Genomic DNA, 19,982 nt, shown 5'->3' on the forward strand with positions numbered 1-19,982 from the left:
AGCAGCGCTTAAGCTGGCGTCGTATGAAAGCTTTGGACCGTTGCCAAAAAGCTTGGCTCCAAAAGCCTTCACTGCGCGTGCATTTTGATACGAAAAACGAATTCTGCTTGTGATTTTGTTGTTGTTAATATTTTCGGCGCTCGCACATGGAAAAACTTTTGAAAAAAATCGCCGCACTGAAAACTATAAATAAACGTAGCCAGAGCTCATTTCAAGATTTGCAAGCGACGCGGCGTCAACGAGTTATCGAAAGATTTTTGCAGAAGTCTGATTTTGTGTTTCAGTGTTTTTCTTTCGAGTGTTTGGCAATTTTTGGCTCTGCTTGTGTAGTTGTGTGGTGTGCAATTGCAGCAACAATTGCAGTTAACCGAGAAAACGAAAACGAAGCAACGACGGCAGCTACAATAAACTGTAAAATACGTGTAGAAATAAAAGTGAAGCCGGTTTGAAAAATTACGCAAAAAACGAAAAAGAAAAAAAAAACAACCAACAATTGTCGAGCTGTTGTTGTTATTGAAACTGTGTGTGCTTAATCAAGCCCCAAAATAGTCAAAGCGCAAAAAGAAATCAATTAAAACGAGTTTACTCGTATTTTGATTTGAAAATTGTGCAAAAAGTTGGCATCAAAATATAAAGTATATAAATAAATCAAAAAAATAAAAACTATGCAACAGTTTTGCTTTTTGATCGCCGTTGCGGCCACACTCGGAAGTGCAGCAGCCGCTGCGGCGGCCACGCCGAGCGTTTTTAGCGGTGGCTCCCAGGAGTATGTGGTGGTGGCATCCACCGTTTACCCACCGCTTGGCATTGCCAACGGTGCTGGCGCCGCAATTGATTACGACGGCTTGGAATTTGGTGCAAGTGAGTGCTGCCTGCAGCGATTATGTAACAACAACAAGAACTTGATATTCAAAAAAAAAAAGTGAAATGAAAACGAGTTTGTCGCCAAAGTCTCTTGTATGCGGCAGGTTTCTTATTCGCACAAATGTGGGGAAAAATTAGGAGAAAAATGGAAATGAAAATGAATTTCAATTGCGTTTGTTACAATTTATGCGCAAGATTTGTAGTATTTGTTTTTATTTCCGACGTGTCTGACATTTTTAGTGGGCATGGGCATCAGACATGGATTTCAATTGCCACTGCGCAGTTGTGAATTCTTTGAAGTGTGGCCGTTAAAACGAAGCTGGTAAACAAGCGCACACAGAGTTAATTATTTACTTAAAATTAACATGTCTTTTATTTTGTGTAGTTGTGTTTTGAAACTTGTTAGCATTTAGCTGAGAAATATTACCAAAGCACTTTTTATTTTGCAGATTTAACAGATAAATTGAGAACTCTTTGATTTGAATTGGAATTCCGTGCACGCACTTCAATCTGCTGACTCATTTAGCGCAAAGTGAAGTCAACCTTCAACTCTTTGTGATCATCAGAAAACAAGACTAGCCATTTAATTGCCGTACAGTGTCTTCGCAGAGTGCCAGCCCGTGGCAATAAAATCTGTGCCACACATGAAAATTAGCAAGTCCGGCGTCCATTGTCCCTCGCCCGATATTTAACACTTTTTATTTTCAAAAACAACAAACTTAATGCAAACAACACCGCTACCTCTTTGACGCCTCACTTGAACTTGACACATTTAATATTTTTGTGTGTTGTTTTTGTTGCCATGAGTCTGCGGTAAAAGTTATAAAACACCCAACAAAAGCAGCTCTGAAAGTGCGCACAGCACAGTGGCTGTCAAACTGTATGAATTGCTTGTGCAAATATGCATTCTCACTTGCACAAACTCAAATTATGTATATGCAAAAAAAATAAATAAAAGTTAATAAATTTATACAGAATCAACAACAAAGGAAGCAAACAAAACGCGCCTACAAATGAGAAATCAAGATACGAGTATAGCGAACATTTTAATATCGCTATTGGCAATTGCATTAATTTAAAATGTTTTTTTTTCATTCAGCTCTTGCGAAAAGAGCGACACAACGGCAACAACAACAACAACGACAAGGCAAGAAATAAATGAAAGAAAGAAAAAACCGGCTGCTGGTCGCTCGCATTTCTCAAAAGCTAAAAAACTGACCTACATCAATGCGACTATGCGTAATGCGCGGCAATGATGTCGACCGTAGAAGCGAGGGAGCTGGCCAGCTAATGGAAGGGAAACCCAATGCTGGGCCAAGCTTACAATTACAAGCTAGCCTAATTGCGCAAAATGTGACAACAGCTAGAAATTTATTGACATTTATTGTGCTGACATCTTTTGTGCAAACGAAAGACTTAGGCACCGAACTTTGCTCTAATGCGACATTTGCACGACTCGCTTGCATTTATTTTTTAGTAGCAGTAATTAAAGCGACTTTAAGCACCTTTTAAAATTTGACATTTTGAGCTAAACGCCGTATTATTTTTTTGTTGTAGCAATTTTCGCTTCGCATGCCTCACCTTTGACATTGAACTTGTCAGCAGAAAAAAAAACGGGCAGAAAAAACAAGCAAAACATTAGTTTTAAATTGGGGGACCAGCAGCAGCACAAGAGAAAAATGTAAATAGGGGTAGTCAGTGTTGAGGTTACATTTAAATAAACACAGATATTGTCTGCAAGAAATTTATTTTTTAATGGCACCACAAATTAAGTATTTCCGTTGACTTCTAAAAAGCCACCTTGCGATGGCAATGGCTGCTAAACAGATGTTAAAATATTATTACCACGTTTATGGTCAAACATGGATATTTTTGCTGCACTGTTTATGTTTCATAAAAGTATCTGGAATTACCTGCCATGTATATCTAAATCAATTTCTTTAAGCTTAGTGCTACAATTTAGCTTCAAGTGATGGGAATTCTCTAGCAATGGCACCTTTCTGGCTAAAACAAATGAATGATTTGTTCGAAACACTTTTCTTGTATCCATATTCCATTCATTTACTTGATTTTTAAAATTTTGCGCTAAATTTAGGCAAGTAGAAAGCCGAGTTGTTTTACATAAGGCTCTCGTGCCTTTAATAATAGTCAGCTTTCGTTTGTAACTCCAAATTGAGTTTTGTTATGTATTTGCTATGCCATTTTTGGCCTATATTTTGAATGCAATCTGGTTTCCTGCTTTAATGCTAGCAATACAGCTATCTGAACCGGTACTACATCTGCACTGAGCATAGCCGCCGGAAAGGGCTTCGACCCCTCGCAGCTGTCCTTCGACATAATCCTTTTTCTTTTTCGTTGCCCTGACATTTTGAAACAACATTTCCGCAGTCATAATGTGAAGAGATGTTAAATAAAACAACAATTATGCCTATTATATATTTTAATGTTTGAGATTATATTTTTTTTTTGTAAAATAAAATACGCATTTTAATTTAATTGCCTGATTCATGGCTGTGCAGTGGAAGTAATTGCTATTTTTATTGCTTTTCCGCTTTTAAATTTTGCAAACACTGGACTAACAACTGTCCTCGGGATAACTTTATTCGCAAGATAATCATTCTTAAATTCAGTGTCATTGTTTAAGTTTCTTTTTTAATGTGACGCTTCAATTTTTTAAAACAGGGAGCAGAGGGCAGGGACCTACTACAGAATGTGAACTTTAAATTAAAAATGAAACTATAATGGGACTTCTAAGGTCGGGACTTCTCAGCGTTTTATTTGTTATTTATTATACGTTTTAATTACCCGTAAGCAATGGTGTTCTCTTGCTAAAGGCATAAGTCCTTCAGCTTCAGATATCGTTAATATTTGCTTCAGAGTGTACCAAGTAGTAGGTTTTGTTTTTGTTACAATTCAATTTGTTTTAGTACACGATGAAGGCAATAGTATTGTGTCTATGGAAGATTATATAGTCTGAGAAAAGTTGACAAAGGCTGGAGCAGATGTTAGAAGGTGAATCGAGCAGTCGTGACAGTCATTTGAAGACAAAATATTTACAATTGAGTAAAGCCATTTAATAGTTAATTCCAGTATTGAAATTCTATCTGAAGTTTGTCTGTTTAGGTCTAATTTAGAAAGAGTGTTTCGAGACAGTGGACATATTGCGTTAATTGCGCATATAACTAATCATAAAAAGTCTGCAAAACCTAATGTGCAAGTCATTATTTTTATAAGCTTATAGAGGCATTTATTGGCCTGGGTAACCCTACCCATGTCAAGTAGTTGCGTTTCAAGGTAACCTTGTCAGCGACGGCGTCATTGTCGCTTGTCACCCTGACATGACACTTGGATGTCAATGAGATGGAAAAACGAAAAGGCAGACACTGTAATTTTCGTGAATATTTTGGAGAACACGTGAACTTTGATACGCTTGGCTGGGATGCGCATGCGTATATGAATATGTATGTTCAAAGCGTCAAGGTGTTACGCGCAATGAGGCATGCCTCGCTGAACTTTATCTGTCTGGGAAAGCGGCCCTCACATAGCTGCATAGATGATGCAAATAAAATACTTAGTACATGAGTATACCATAATAGTTATATCATATGTCTGATCTTTTGCAGTTACACCACCCAGCAGTGGACTTGAAGGCATCGCACCCTGCAGTGTAAGCTCGCCGACCATTAGCGAATGCATACAAAATCTGATACAGACGATTGCGCCTCAGCTAAAACGGAAGGGCCTGCCCGAGTACAATATGAATTCCATAGATCCCTATTACTATGAAAGGGGCATCTTCCGGTATGCGAACGATGGCATTCAGGGTGGTCTGCTCATTAAGAATATGGAGATAAATGGCATAAGTGATGCGCAAATCAACAGCGTGAATGCCAACTTTACGAGCAAGGGCTTCATCATTAAATTGGGCGCAGTTTTGCCGCAACTGAGGGCCGGCGGTTATTTCAAGGCGGACGTCAAGTTCGGTGGTTTGCGTTTGGTGCCCAAGGGTCCGTTTAATATCACCATTGGTAGGTGTAGCTTTGAACATTTGTGAAAAAGATTGCCATCATTCACTTCCCCTATTATAGATAACATCAAGGCCACCATACTGACGGATGGACATATCGAACAGTTGGACAATGGACATCAGCGTGTGGTCCTACATCGTTTGAATGCCAATGTGAACATTGGCAAAACATTTATTGTAGCGAATGGCATCCTAACTGACAGCAATCTGAGTGAGTTTGAGTCTCAAATTGGTAAGCATTGAGATAACATTTAAATTGTTTTTTTCAGATGCTATGATCCTGAATCTGGTCAATCAGAACTTGCCGGAAATCACACGCGTCGGCATTCCCGCCACTCGTGAACAATGGGCGCCCATTTTGGTTACGCACATCAACAAGTTCTTTGCTAATGTTCCTGTAGAGAAATTCCTGATTGAATAATTCGCATAAAGCCACACAGATGCACAAAATACACGATGGGTTCTACATTCATTGTTTGCAATATTTAAAGAGTAGCTAGTTTTAGTTTATGTTAGCGATTTAAAAATAATGTTAAACGCTACTTCCAAATATTCTTCCTATGCGCAACGAATTGAATTTCTTTAACATAACACACAAAATTCGAATGTATTTATTTTTTAACGTTTTGAAAGTGTAGATTCCTAAATTTAAGCTGTTCAATTTGTACAAATAAAATGATACAAAATTTATATATGTATATATATAAAATTTATTTTTAATTGACATTTATTGGAAAATCGATAGTAAAATATTAAGAATGCTCTTTCCATCTAGACTTTTATTGAACTGCATTATTTGAGTTCGTAATGGTTCGCAGTTTCTTAAGCATTTTGTCCATTTTTCGATAACCTGAAAGTATGCCCTGGGAAGAAACTGTGGTTCGAGTAAGGTGGACCACCAAATAAAATTAAAGCATACTTGCAAGCGCAATTGTGGTTTAAGACCCGACTTGGCTGCTAAAAAAGTAGTTACCTCAGTCACATCACTAAGCTGTTTCCCTTAATTCACTCAAATGCTTTTAGACTCTCTTAGGCAAGCTGGTTTATGGCCCATTTCCAAAGGCGGGCATTTAGAATTCAAAGTGTATTGCTTTCTCACATTCAATGTAGACAGCCACACAATAAATCATGAAATAATGCCTCCCAGTGCCAATTACACACAATTAGTTGGCAAAATATATATGAAGGGAACAATTGTCATGTCGCCAATATCAAAATCCAGAGCGAGAGCCCGAGGCAGAGGTTGAGGCCACCATAGCCGTGACACTTCATCGGATCAATCAGCATTTGCTTATTGTTGATTCAAACAATTCTTTGGTGATTAACTGATTATTTCTGAGACGCTTGAGGCGCCTGACAATAAGCTTAGCTGGCATTTGGGACACGCTGATTAACATTGTGTCTGTTTAATTGAATCCTGTGTGGCATCCTCAAGCTCGCAGTTCAATGAACGCCAACCATAAATTGAACATATTATAAGTATAGCCTCAGTGGCAATGAAAACGAATGCAAGCTTGCATTACGTCTGCCGCAGCGGCTAGTCAACAAACAAGTGTACTCTTCTAGAAGAGGTACAACAAAAAATAACTAGAAAACATGCCTTGCTTTGGTCTACATAATGGCAAAGAGAAATAAAAAGCCAAACCAAATGTGCGGCAAGGAATTTAAATGGAAATTTAATCTTATAGTGCACAGCAAAAAAAGAGTTGCCTAATAATTAATTACTATTTGCTCTAATGGCTTTCTGTGTTCTACTAATTAAATGAAATACATTTATTTTTATTCTTCCAATAAAAATAACTTAGCGGTTGCATTGATGTTGTTGGCTACTCAGAATCTTAAGTAATGCTGTCATTTCTGAATCACGCAAAATATGGATATAGGTTTTGAAAGCACAGATTATGGCCAATTTTTGGATATAGGTAATGGTTGCTTATTTCGTTTTACATACGATACAGTTTTCTGTTTCAAATCATATTTATTTCCAGTAGAAACTATAAGTAAAGCAAAGCATTAATTTGTTATGGAAGCAATGCAATAGAGAAGGCGATGGTTTCTAACATTGTAAGCATCTGGTTAAGGATAGCATCGCTCGTTATTAATTGATTTGGCTTCTTACATTAAGAAGTTTCGTTAGGAGTTGGAGTTTCATATTTAATGTTGACTTTTAAAAACAGAAATTGTGGTGCGCATTTGATTACTTATCATTTTTAGGTATTGAAATGACAATTTCTTGCAGTGCTAGATGTTGTTCTAGACTAGCATCTCTCTGGAGTTATATGCAAAGCTCGGACTTGGATGGCCAAATGGACACACACTCGGTGCAGAGCGGGATGCCTGTGGCAGTGGCAAGTGGGCGCGAACTAGTTTAAGAAGTGCCGATATTAAGTAGTTGAACGGCTACGCATTAGAACACGGCCCCAATAAGCCGGCAAAACAAGCGAACACACACAACGAGAGCGGCCACGATTGGAGCGACGAAGACGACAAAAAAAAAACAACAACAACAACACAACGAGCAAATCAATACGTGTGAATAATTGGCGTTTCGGCTGCGCCGTCTTCGTTGGAGTTGTCGTTGTTGTTGCCGTTGCCGTTGCCATCGGCAATGGAGAATCATTGGCAAGTGGCGAGCATAGCTGTTGACCAAACTTCAGCGGCAGCTTTGCGCTCAGAAACGCGCGGACCTCACTAGCCAACGGTCCTGTCTAACGCAGAACGCGGAAAGCACACAACACACGGTTGTTGTTTCAGTTTAAGAATATTTTGTTCAGGCCTCCAGGTGAATGCCATCGCGCCGACGCGCAACGTGCATCGCATTCTAAGTGAGACGCGCAGCAGACAAAAGAAAAGTTGAAATTGATACGCGTAATCGGAGTGCGAATGTATAGTATTTTTGCGACGATAAGAAGTTGAAACGAAAACAAATTGCAAAATAAAGAATTTTGCTGTAAGCAAAATGTTTGCATTTTTGCAAGTTTTATTGCTTTCTGTGCATTTGTTGCATTTTAAAACGCCTCCAGCAGCAGCAGTGGCAGCGGAGGCAGCAGCAGAAAATTTCCATTTGACAAAGTCAATTGCGGCAACACAAGCAGAGGCAGTGGCGGCGCCTGAGGCATTTATTGCAGCTAATGTGACGGCAGAAGATGCAACCATAGCAGAGGGTAAGCTTAAAGGTGTGAAACATCAAGGAAAAGCTTAAAAAAACAACGGATTAAGCACTATAAACAAAAGACTTAGGCAACGAACTTGTTTTACAAGGCACGTACTCAACTGCAAAAAATTATATGACAATTGGGAATTGTAGCATAAGTAGTTATTGTTATTGTGGCTAAGTTCAAACACTTTACTTTTGTACTTAGGAATTATATTAAGAGGGGTGGAGCTACTATGTTATATAGTAATAATCATATTAATAATTTTCTTGAGTGGTAATTTGAAATGGAATTTAAATGCTGATCAACACAAAAATATATTTACTACAAAAATCGTTTCTCCCCTTAAATTTATGTGCATACTTCTGTAACCCTTGGAAACTATAAATGTTTCATATTAAATTAAAAGGTAAAGTTTGAACAAATTAATATCTAATTAAGGATGTTGATACGATCAGAATTTAAAGATAGACTTTTAATGAGCAAATTTATAATCTGTAAGAGATATCCATTGATTGCTCAACAATTCTGCACAAATAAAGCTGAAGACCTGAGGCAACAACTCAAATAATTATTATTAATTTTAATTGTTCTATATTCATCATCTCATATACGTTCTTTTCGCCTAATCTAACAGCTCCCCGGCTGTACGTCAACCAACAGTTCAACGACTTTAAACAACGCTAAGTAAAATCGAAATTTATGCCTGGCACGCGTCAAACATTACTTGTTTGACCTTCAAAATTCTATAAATCGTAATCGTAGCCCAGCCAGAATTTGTTGACTGTTGAACTAATAGCCTGTTGGACATAGTTTATAGCTAATTGACCAAGCCGTGAGCCTTTGCCCCACTTGCTGAGTAATGTAAATCAACACTCAGTGCCTACGCAACTTTCTATGTTCACACTTCAGTAACAACTCAAACGGCAACGACAAAAGTTTTGCATCAATTGTAGGCGTATATTGCTCTAAAATTAACACACTTCAACGCAAAAATTGACAGACAGAGGAGCCGTGATAAGCTTTAACTTTAACATCCATTTGACGCGCCCGTCGTTTGCTGTCAATGGCCAATGCCCGTTCAGTCCAAATGTCGGCTGTCGTGAGTTCTTCTTATTTATGGCCAACAATTAGACAATTAGACAGCACTTTTTATGGAAAGAGCCATTAAGAGGCGTGATCGATCGAAGAAGTATGGCAGGAGAATAAGCTTATTAAAGGGTTGTTGAAAGGCATTATTATTATTGTTCCTCTTTAGAAAGCGATGTGATTGTCTTAAATAGTTTTAATAGAAAAATGTCAGCAGTAAATAATGTATATTGATATTTTTCTTCTAAAGTTCTTTCAATCGTATCTTTTCTTTCTGTTAGAAGTCTTACAATTCTATTGTTTTAATTATTATTTGCAGCAATTTATAAATATTCTTAAGTTCTATAATCATTACAGATGTGAAGGCATTTTACACTTTTGTACAAATGTTTATCCCTTTTTACAAACCTGATTATTTGGCCACATTATTAAAAACTGAGCACATCCAGCTTTATGTTTCGTTTAAATAAAATATTTTTAAGCAACTATTGCTATAAATTCGAATGTCCTCGATATAAGCAGATTAGGGTGATTTTCCTATAAATTAGAAATACATTCTTAGCTAATACGTCTTTCATTACAAGTCATTTATTGCTGAGCAACATATCATCACACCATAATGCAATCTTCATTAAATTGAAGAGCGGCTTCTGGAAAGCAATTAAATTTTATTTGGCGTTGGGCGTTGGCGGCCAGGCCAGGCAGGCAAGAAGTTGGCAATTTGTTTAATGGTTGTTAACAGCATCAGTTTAATTTTATGAAGGCCAGGTGATTTGTTCTTATTACGTTGATAGCGGCCATAAAGTAAATGACCAGGGGCTTAAGCTGCTTGCTGGTGGCTGCACTCTGCGAGCTCTGCTTTTATCTCTTCACTTCGTATCTGCATTTTGCCTCCGTGCAGTTGTTTTAATGGACATGGGCGGGCTTGTGCGTGCAGGCCTTGAACTTGGCACTGGTTGTAGTTTTTTTTTTTAAGCATCTTGCACAAAAATTTGACACTTGTTATACATGTATTATGTATTGAATTATTTTTTATTAATAATATAAAAACATTAGAATTTCTTCTAAAAAATAGTTAAAAAGTAATTATAAACTATTTTGTTGAAAAACTAAATATTTTTTAATAAGTAATCTTCTACTCCCACATCTAGGAGTTGTCCAAAAATTTGGCAATTTCTAACATTGCACAACATAATATACGTAATATATAATTTGCCTTTAAATTGGAAGCCGCGTGTTTATTCAACTGGGCTCGTGTGGCTTAACGACATCTTTATTTACCCTTTCAGTGGGTGTGTAGGCAAACGTTTGCCTTAAACTTATAGACATTTATTTAAGAAACCAAGTTCATTACCCCTCTTTAGACGTCACACGCTGTTGAGATGGATAAAAAATTGCCGTACTTAAACTATTCTAGGTTCTCAATACTTATTTTTTGTTGGGCACTATTGACAAAGCACCTACTCGTAAGCTTCAAGCAGATCAGCAAATATTGACTCAACGCGTTTCAGCTATTTCTTTATCGTTTTGTGTTCTTTCTTATGGTAAAGCGTTTTTACATTTCGCCGCATCCACGCTACAAGTGATTACTCAATATTTTGACATTACTGCAGAGTTCCCCCACCAAAAAACAAAAAAAAAACACACACACGCACACACACAACAGAATATTGACAATAAACTTAAGCGCTTTTCAAGCTGAATGACAATTGCTGTGCCATTTTTGTAATTGTTGTTGTCGTTGCTGTGTGTTTTTGACAACATTTCTTTGTATGGATGGCAACTGCCCTGCCTTGCGTTCCTCGTCTCTCTGTGGCGGGCAATCCGATACAACCAACTTTCTACTGTCATTTGTCATATTTGTCAGACTCATTGGCAGCTTCTTAAAATTGGTCTAGTCTATTGTTTCCTGGCCATTGTTGTGGCCATTTAGCATAGCGTGGTGCTATTTCGAATCTATTTCAGATGTCGCTCTGATTTATGGGGAAGCAAAAAGCTTGCGCCTAAACGAGCCATTTAGGTTTTGTGTTTAGAGTGTTTTACGAGCTGATATCTCAGATAGTTCGATTAATTTAAATGCGTCCCATAAATGTCAGCGAGGTGTAAAAATTATTGATAAATTAAGAGTGCATTAAGTTTGGCTTCGAGCCATGGTATCCAAATATCCAAAAGCAATGCCAGGCTCCGTGCACGTGTTGCTCTCGCTTCGGAACGTTTGGCGGGTAATGAAAAATACGTTCAAGACGTGCCGGGCATTGGGAATGTAAATATTTTGTAAATCTTGGTATTTGCATATTACAAAGGCGACTTTTGCACGCACAGCCAAACAGCCGCGAAGAAATGTTAGTAACATAAAAGTGAGTCACGAATTTTGTTTACACACACAAGTAGCCCAATTATTACTCATACATATCGTTGCACATTATATCGTACAATTTGTTTTGATTGTTTTATAGCCCATTTCTTTGATGAGCTTTAAATTGTTATGACAGCTGTCACACACGCAGACAAAAGAAAGGCTCGGCCTTTTGATTGACAGGGATTTCGTGGAATTTGACACCGTTTGCAGAATTGGAATTCAATTTAATATTGTTAAGCTGCTGAGTGTAGTATACTATATGGGTCACAAGTAGCTAATTTGCTTTAAATCTGGCATTAATTGTGCAGAACAAAATGGCGTTTTTACTTCATTGCCCCTGCCTTTATCATAGAGAATAAGCACAAAATTTATTTTCTTCGAACAAAAAGCCAAGACGATCCCCTATAGTATAGTTTTGGGATAAGCAAAAACATCCTTAAAAAATATTATCAATATTATATACAGCTTAAGTTTTATATTTGATAAAATAAAACGAAAACTTAAAGAATACTCTTTATTTTATGAGTTGCGTTTTGTTTTTGCTCAAAAACAATAATAAAATAATTTTTAAGTTGTAAAGTAAAACTCTAAAGCAATCATTAAACTTTGACAGAATGAATAAAAACTTAAAAATTGGTAAATTCCTCGCTTCGTTAAAAAAAAAAAAATAATTATTTGGGTTTTTTACCCCAAGCACACAAATAATTTCCAACTTTGATATTTTAGTTTGTTTTTCTGAGACGCTAATGAGTTAATGAGAAAAATGAAATAGGAGATACATATTGTTAAAATTTATTTAAATTAAAACAAACAACAAATGAGTTGCGTTTTTAAGGCGCTATAATTAATGACAAACGTAAAGTGGGGTCTAAATGGTTCTATTTTCCAAACTTATTTATATTCTCATCTCTCTTTTCCTTGCTCGATAGCCGCAGCAGCAACCGCCCACACGCGCAATAACCGCCAACTCTTCTTCGATCCCAGTCTGTTTTTGCTGCAGGGGGGACTAGGGGGCGGTGCGTGGGAAGGCTCCAAGTGTCTGACGCCACGCGGCCAGTCGGGCGTTTGTGTTCGCATCGACAGCTGCCGGCAGTACTACCGGGTGGCCAGGCAGCTCACCTTCATAGCTTTGAGGCAGTGGCCGCCGCAGGCTGCGCTCAGTTTGGGCGCTGATTTGTGCAACTTTTACGATCAGTTGGGACGGGTGAATAACGGCATTTGTTGCACAACCATGGATGCGCCGGCCTTTGGCGCGTTTCCAATACCAGCGCCGACAGAGACAACAACAACAACACCTACGACTACAACAACGACAACAACAACTGAAAGACCAGCGGCGTCAGCAGATGAGCTTGACAAGGTGGAAGAGGAGGATGAACCGGCGTTTGTTGAAGCAGAGCTGCCTGTGGACAGCGGAAGCAGCGTGGAGGATACACCAGACTTCCAGGATATCAACACCATAGAGGCGCATGCGCCGGCCCAGCCCGACACTACTGTCTATCCCTATCAGTGGCCGTTTGGCAGCTTTGCTGGTGGTGTGGCGCAATGGCCACCACCAATACCTACACATCCGCCCACCTTGGGCGGTTGGCCGCCACCAATACCGACACATCCACCCAATCACCATTATCCCACACATCCGAGCACGGTTGGCGCACAGCGGCCGACCACACCGAGCACTGTTCTGACCACAAGGCGCACAACTCCGCGACCAACCACACGACCCACAACAACGCGGCGACCTAGCTATCCCTCATATCCAGGTTATCCGTCACCGACGGCTCCAGCAACAACAACGCCAACTACGACACGACGCCCAGCAACTGGTGGTGGGGTCAGTGCCGAGGGTTTGCCACTTCAATGCGGCATTAGAAATCCCGTCTCTCCCGATCAGGAGCGAATTGTGGGTGGCATCAATGCCAGCCCTCACGAATTCCCCTGGATGGCGGTACTCTTCAAGTCCGGCAAGCAATTCTGTGGCGGCAGTTTAATAACCAACAACCATATTCTCACAGCAGCCCATTGTGTGGCGCGGTATGTTACCACCAACTGAGTCGATGAGCTTTTCTTTCATTTCCCATTTATCTGCAGCATGACTTCTTGGGATGTGGCCGCTCTGACCGCCCATCTGGGCGATTACAACATACGCACAGACTTTGAGGTGCAACATGTGTCGCGTCGCATCAAGCGGCTGGTGCGCCACAAGGGCTTTGAGTTCAGCACATTGGTAAGCCCAGCCAACGATCTAAACGATTCCCTCAATCCTACCAAGCAGTTACTCCTCTTCGCAGCACAACGACATTGCCATACTGACGCTGAGCGAACCAGTGCCGTTCACCCAAGAGATTCAACCCGTCTGTCTGCCCACCTCGGCCGCGCAACAGACCCGCTCCTACAGCGGCCAAGTGGCGACTGTGGCCGGCTGGGGCAGTCTGCGGGAGAATGGACCGCAGCCGTCCATTTTGCAAAAAGTTGACATACCCATCTGGCCAAATTTGGAGTGTGCGCGCAAATATGGACGAGCAGCGCCCGGCGGCATCATTGAATCCATGATCTGTGCCGGACAGGCTTCTAAGGATTCGTGCAGCGTAAGTGTGGGGGTTAAGGATGACTGAAGAAGGATAGTTTATGAGATAATTACTTTCTTAGATAACAATTCTATACTAAAGCAATAAATTTGTTATTCATTACAGGGTGACTCTGGCGGTCCAATGATAGTAAGCGATGGTGGACGCTACACGCAAGTTGGCATCGTTTCTTGGGGCATTGGCTGCGGCAAGGGCCAGTATCCGGGCGTATACACCCGTGTCACCTCACTGCTGCCGTGGATTTACAAGAATATCAAGTAATACACTTAGTATTTGTTTAGCTTAAGGCGTGATATGTATGTACGAGTATGCAAGAAAATATAGAGGTGTGCAGAAGTGAAGTGTGAAGATGTTTTCTTATGGGTCTCTGCAGATGAGTATATATATGTAAATGGATGTTACTGTATTGAGTCAGCCTAAAAGTATGCAAATATTGTGTTTCATTAGACCTTTATCAAAGGTATGCTACAAATATTTGTAGTTGCATTTTAACTGAATAAGACTACGTTTTATTTGATCCGATAGACGTACTAAGCAAGTGCGCCAATGTCACCTACGCACTGCGCAGGATGAGCTGTCCTTGCGTCTCCTTACAGAACCAGCTGTTGAATCACACCAAGAGCTACAGATATTTGGGCGTACTTTTGGACAGACGCCTCACATTTCGAGAGCACATATGCTCTGTTGTAAAGACACTAAGTGTTAGAATAAACAATATGAGATGGCTCCTAACCAACAAAAAACTGTCACTGAAAAACAAAGTGAGTGTTTATAAGTCCTGCATCGCTCCCTCTTGGCGATATGGCTTACAAGTTTATGGAATCGCTGCAAAGTCGCACCTGCAGAAAATCCGGGTCCTGCAAGCGAAAACCCTTCGTCTCCTAACAGGTGCCCCCTGGTACATGAAAACGGCACACGTAGAAAAGGATCTAGGGGAGAAAAAGTTGGTGACTACGTGCTAAATAAGCAGGCTGCTTAATACATGGAGCGTCTGCGAACCCATGTGAACGTATTAGCAAGGCGTCTGCTGAAACGGCGACGAAAAGGAAGAAGAGTAGTAAGAAGGAGGCTGAAGAGATCACACCCTGCTGATCTTCCCAATAGATTTATTTAATATAAGAATAAATAATTAATAATTAAATGAAATAAATAATTAAATAAGACTAAACTCCTAGTTTAAGCGGTATTTGTATATTTCTATAAGTTTAATTTAAGTTATTGTAAATAATAAGAGTAAAATTAAAGTCTTAAATAGACGCAGATAGACGTAGTGGCAGTCGGTTTTGCACTTAAATTGTATCCTCTTCACGCTGCAGAAATCCACTTGATAAAACTCATGAAAAATGCTGGAAAACTACTTGTATATAGCATTATAGAAGGCCGTGTTCGTACCTTCAACGTTTTCTTCGCTAAACAACTCTATAATATTTATCGGTACACACTTTTTTCCAAAGAGAAGCTAAAATGGTTAGCTTACGCGAATTCTTTTTGGATGATCTTCTGAAGTTCAATTGCATTGTGATGGACCCATACACTGAGGTTTATTCGCTGTCTTTCTTTTTCAACATACTCCTGAAATTTCCACAGCTATCACATACGGCTGTTTCGCCCGGTGGTCAACTCATAGGTTTTATTTTAGGCAAGATAGACAGTAACGAAAGCGTTGAATCAAATATCGAGAATGGTCATATTTGCGCTCTGAGCGTTTCGGATAATTATCGGCGTCTGGGCTTGGCCACGCGACTAATGGAGAGCTTTACGGATACCGTCGAGTCCCACGGAGCTTGGTATATGGATCTATATGCGCGCGAAAGAAATAAAGCAGCCATAAAACTTTACGAATCGCTTGGCTTTGTGAAGTATCGCTGGCTACCGAACTTCTATCGGGACGACAATGGCTATGACATGCGAAAGCCCCTCAAATGCGATGTTGGAAAACAGTCGCTAAAGGGAAGCTGGTTTGATAGGTTTGTCTTATGGTGGGTTGATAACATGAACTAACCGTCGCAAAAGGACCAATAAAGAATGCACGTATTCCAAGAATCGATAATTATTGGCATTATTTCTACAATTTGAACATTTAATAACATAGCTGGCGTTTATTTGGCGCTTTAGTTTTCGATATTATTTTTGTATATATTGTTTAAAAATTACTTCTTCTGATTCAATAAAATTATTTGTGAGCTTAGTATGACCAGCATACGACAGATTAATTTCGACGATCTTTTCAAATTCAATGCACTCGTCTTTGATCCGCTGACCGAGGTCTATGGGCTCGGCTTCTTTCTGCGGCACATCATTCAATGGCCCGAGCTGACCCGAATCGCCTTCGCCCCCAATGGTCAATCGATGGGCTATATCTTTGGCAAATGCACGGGTCCCAATATGGAACGGTTGCACGGTCATATATGCGCCCTGACCGTCTCGGCTGAATATCGTCGATTGGGTTTGGCCAGCGCCTTGATGGCACTTTTTGCCCTGGAACTGGATTTGAAAAGGGCCTGGTATGTGGATCTATTTGTACGGCAGAGTAACGTAAATGCCTATAAGCTGTATAGCTCGTTGGGCTATATACAAAGACGCTTGCTTTTGGATTACTATCCAGGGACGACGCCAGAGAATGCATACAATATGCGCAAGGCTTTGGCGCGCGATGTCGAAGGTGGCACAGTGGCCCACATCTCTACCCAGCCAGAATACTTATCAGAGCAGGAAGAGCAGGAATACCATTAAAGACTGATTACATTTGTTTTCACGAATTTGGGAAAATACAAAATCAATTGTGCTAAATTTTAAAACTATAACTAAAAAACTAAAGCATGCGGCAGCAATAATTCCATTGACGCACGTAGCGCCAGGCAGCGAGCAAACAATGGGCGGTAAGCATATAGATACGCAGACGCAGATAAATATACTGTATCTATGTGTCTTCCCAATGCTTTGCAAATTGAATTGCAGAAAAGTTTAAAACATTGGCAACGACAACATCGAACATATTGTTGAATGACCAAGGCTCTTGTTGCTTTCTTGTTTGGTAATTCTTGGTTTTTTCAATTTTATTAGCAAAATTTTTCAACGCAAACAAATTGAAAACAGCAGTGGCAGGGTATTAAGCTGCGAGGGGGCTGGGGCGAGTACAACTTGTTTGAAACACGCGCAATGATTTTCAAATTTCGGGCAGCGAGCACAAAGAAAAGCAGACAGAATTTCTTGAAAATGGTTTTTAAACTACTCGTACATATGCTGTGTTTGTCATACACACATAAATATGTATGGTACATATAGATTAGATTGACTCTTCCATCTGGTTTTGCCATATAGTTTTCGTTTGAGTGATTTTGTCAATATTATGTATGTTCTGAATTGCTTTTGGCGGGTGCATTGAACTTTTTATGGGTAAATGAATTGGGAAATGTGCGTTATAATAACAAGATTAATTAAGCTATTGTATTGTTTTGCAATCGAAAACGATTTCTAAATCTTTGCTTATAAGGCATAATTATACAACTTTAATCTATTCATTTAAATGTCTGTTGACTTTAATAAATTTTCACTTTAATTATTAACATTATTATTGATCGATTTAGTAGAGGTTTTATAAATTAATAAAAAGCCATTGAAACAACAAAACATAAAACTATAGACCCACTGCTTCCATTATTGTTTAGATCAGCTTTAAATCTAATTCGCAGTTTTAGGGCCACTCATCAGATCATTCTAAATATCAGTCTAATAAATATTGTTCACTGATTTAGAACGTGTACAAAAACCTACAATTATACATACATATATCCAAAATTTGTAGCATATGTATGATGGCTTCCAGCTAATTCCTCGCATACAATATTTTCTACACTTTTCTAATGAGGTTAATGTTCGAGGTTTGTTGACTCACCGGCTCTGTGCGCTTTTCAGCACGCTATTTATACAATTTAATGGCGCATTTTGCACAAAAATAAAGCAAAGTACACAAATAATTCGATATATAGGTGTGTTGTAGGTAAGATTGGCAAAGTGGCAGTGCTATTTATAAAAACATGAAAATCATTTATTAACATACCAAGATAAGTGAAGACTGAAAGGCAAAGTTGGGCATGAATTGAAGAGCATATAGTACTGCAAAGAATCGGTTTGATATATTTAAATATTTGAAAATATTATTTCCAATTGTATGAAGATGAATGATCTTCTAATGCCACAAACATATCTCTATGTTTTGTCTAAGATTTGGCAGCGCTTATGTTTTGTTTCCAATAGTATATTTATATATAGTATATATCATATATATATATATATATATATATATGTAGATCTGATGTTTGTTTTAGTGCTGCCAGCACGAGTAACACATACGTACGAAGATTGCTTATAGTTTTCTATTTATTTATTTGCCAAGTGTGTGTGTGATTTATTATGATTTATCCCAACATGTGGCTAATACAGTGCCATCTTGGCTGGCCATTTAGCTCGCCATCATTCACAAACTTGACATCATTCCCGTCTATATGGTGTGCATGATATTCTGCTGTTGTTCCATCAAGGCAGTCGTAAAATTCTCGTAGTTGCTAGTTCAGGAATAAAGAGGAGACTCGTGTGTTTAAGGCGCTGCATGCGCCTCTTTTATTATATTTTCTGTTTTATTATTTTTTTTCGCAATGCTTTTTCATTTTTGTTTTTGGCACTCGATCAACGAGACAAATGCTGAAACAGATTGCTACTCTTCTGTATTAATTGCATATAGCATAGCAGACATTCAGAGACATTATTATAAGAACACATTCGGCGGATGCTCTTCACTGTGTAAAAGATGGGGGATACTCTTTAGGTTTATCAAAAATATATTTATATTTTATGCAATTCTGAACCACAATGACATTCATATTTTATACGATTTTATTACAATTATTATTATCAGAAAAACCAACTTATTTTTAAAAACAATATTAAATCATGTAAATTTAAGTTTTCTTTTCTTTTCACGCAGAAAAGTAATCCTTTGTTTTTTGCATTAGAACATCACACACTAGACAAGCATTTGTTTTCGATTATGGAAAAAACATTTTAATATTCTGCTAAGCTGTTGACAAATTAAAATTTTTGAAAACATTTTTGTTTACATTATGATGGAACACGCTGGATTAACAATTGTCTTTTGTCAATTGTCTGAAATTTGAACATAAGCTAACTTTATAGTGTGGTGTCTTGAGCTTTTATGGAGAATATCAATAAATTCTCAACAATTCTACATGAACGCTACTAGATATGTAAATTTGATTTGAAAGCTTCTCAACGATAATTAATTCATTTATTAACAAGATTTTGTGTGCTACAAAAATATATTTAAAACCAAACAGCATGTTTTGACAGCAATCAAAAGTTTCAGTATAAGAAAAATATTTGAAAGATCTTACTTAAAGTTTGGCATTTACAAATTTTCATTTTTTCAACGGAAGGGCTAAAACCGGATGTTTTTCGAATGGTTTTCCATAGTAATTTCCTGTGCTGTGATTAACAGTTGTCTTATTTTATTGCACACATACAGTTTACAGGGAAAGTGAAAAATACAAAACAAAATAGTGCAAAGTTTTGCAAAAAATCTCTCAAAAATTCGTGTGAAATTCGGAGCGCTAAAAATTAATTTAGAAAAGGCTAGAGCCGACAAAAAAGAAAAGCAAAAAGAAGAAAAGCCGAACAGCCGCACAACAATTGTGGCTAAGAAATTGAAATAAATAAATAAAATAGTACAAACAACTACGTCTGCTGCCGCTTTCCCAACTCGTTCGTTTAAATAAACTCAAAATTCATAGAATTTTCCAAGCAGACGCACTTTTTCCGCCAACACAACCACGCGAACAACACATACATGTTGGTCGAAGAAGTATATATATACGCGTATATAC

At 38.5% G+C, this 19,982-nt stretch overlaps 4 protein-coding genes across 4 annotated transcripts; all 4 read left to right on the top strand.

The window, feature by feature from the left end:
- The first annotated feature begins 254 nt into the window (after positions 1-254).
- LOC115626164 lies at positions 255-5,581 on the top strand. Its single transcript, XM_030521439.1, has 4 exons — positions 255-861; positions 4,488-4,892; positions 4,953-5,102; positions 5,161-5,581. The coding sequence occupies exons 1-4, from the start codon at positions 666-668 to the stop codon at positions 5,310-5,312; spliced, it is 903 nt and encodes a 300-aa protein (XP_030377299.1). The 5' UTR covers positions 255-665; the 3' UTR covers positions 5,313-5,581.
- A 2,269-nt stretch (positions 5,582-7,850) lies between these two features.
- On the top strand, positions 7,851-14,343 carry LOC115626086 (transmembrane protease serine 9). The gene is made up of 6 exons (XM_030521339.1): positions 7,851-7,898; positions 7,989-8,055; positions 12,424-13,528; positions 13,586-13,721; positions 13,786-14,082; positions 14,188-14,343. Exons 1-6 carry the CDS (start codon positions 7,851-7,853, stop codon positions 14,341-14,343), a joined length of 1,809 nt encoding a protein of 602 aa, XP_030377199.1.
- Positions 14,344-15,546: 1,203 nt separating this feature from the next.
- On the top strand, positions 15,547-16,152 carry LOC115626168 (N-alpha-acetyltransferase 20). Its single transcript, XM_030521442.1, has one exon. It carries the CDS (start codon positions 15,547-15,549, stop codon positions 16,081-16,083), a length of 537 nt encoding a protein of 178 aa, XP_030377302.1. The 3' UTR covers positions 16,084-16,152.
- A 93-nt stretch (positions 16,153-16,245) lies between these two features.
- LOC115626167 (N-alpha-acetyltransferase 20) lies at positions 16,246-16,880 on the top strand. Its single transcript, XM_030521441.1, has one exon. It carries the CDS (start codon positions 16,273-16,275, stop codon positions 16,813-16,815), a length of 543 nt encoding a protein of 180 aa, XP_030377301.1. The 5' UTR covers positions 16,246-16,272; the 3' UTR covers positions 16,816-16,880.
- The last annotated feature ends 3,102 nt before the right edge of the window (positions 16,881-19,982 follow it).

This window comes from Scaptodrosophila lebanonensis, unplaced genomic scaffold, assembly GCF_003285725.1.
Source record: "Scaptodrosophila lebanonensis strain 11010-0011.00,11010-0021.00 unplaced genomic scaffold, SlebRS2 tig00000080-arrow-pilon, whole genome shotgun sequence".
Lineage (NCBI taxonomy): Eukaryota > Metazoa > Arthropoda > Insecta > Diptera > Drosophilidae > Scaptodrosophila > Scaptodrosophila lebanonensis.

Bases quoted from the DNA above. Each gene is read 5' to 3' on its own strand.
- LOC115626086 (XM_030521339.1), top strand. From the start codon at position 7,851: ATGTTTGCATTTTTGCAAGTTTTATTGCTTTCTGTGCATTTGTTGCAT. The intron at 13,722-13,785 runs GTAAGCCCAGCC...TCCTCTTCGCAG, and splicing joins GCTTTGAGTTCAGCACATTG to CACAACGACATTGCCATACT. The intron at 14,083-14,187 runs GTAAGTGTGGGG...TATTCATTACAG, and splicing joins CTTCTAAGGATTCGTGCAGC to GGTGACTCTGGCGGTCCAAT.
- LOC115626168 (XM_030521442.1), top strand. From the start codon at position 15,547: ATGGTTAGCTTACGCGAATTCTTTTTGGATGATCTTCTGAAGTTCAAT.
- LOC115626167 (XM_030521441.1), top strand. From the start codon at position 16,273: ATGACCAGCATACGACAGATTAATTTCGACGATCTTTTCAAATTCAAT.
- LOC115626164 (XM_030521439.1), top strand. From the start codon at position 666: ATGCAACAGTTTTGCTTTTTGATCGCCGTTGCGGCCACACTCGGAAGT. The intron at 862-4,487 runs GTGAGTGCTGCC...GATCTTTTGCAG, and splicing joins CGGCTTGGAATTTGGTGCAA to TTACACCACCCAGCAGTGGA. The intron at 5,103-5,160 runs GTGAGTTTGAGT...TGTTTTTTTCAG, and splicing joins CCTAACTGACAGCAATCTGA to ATGCTATGATCCTGAATCTG.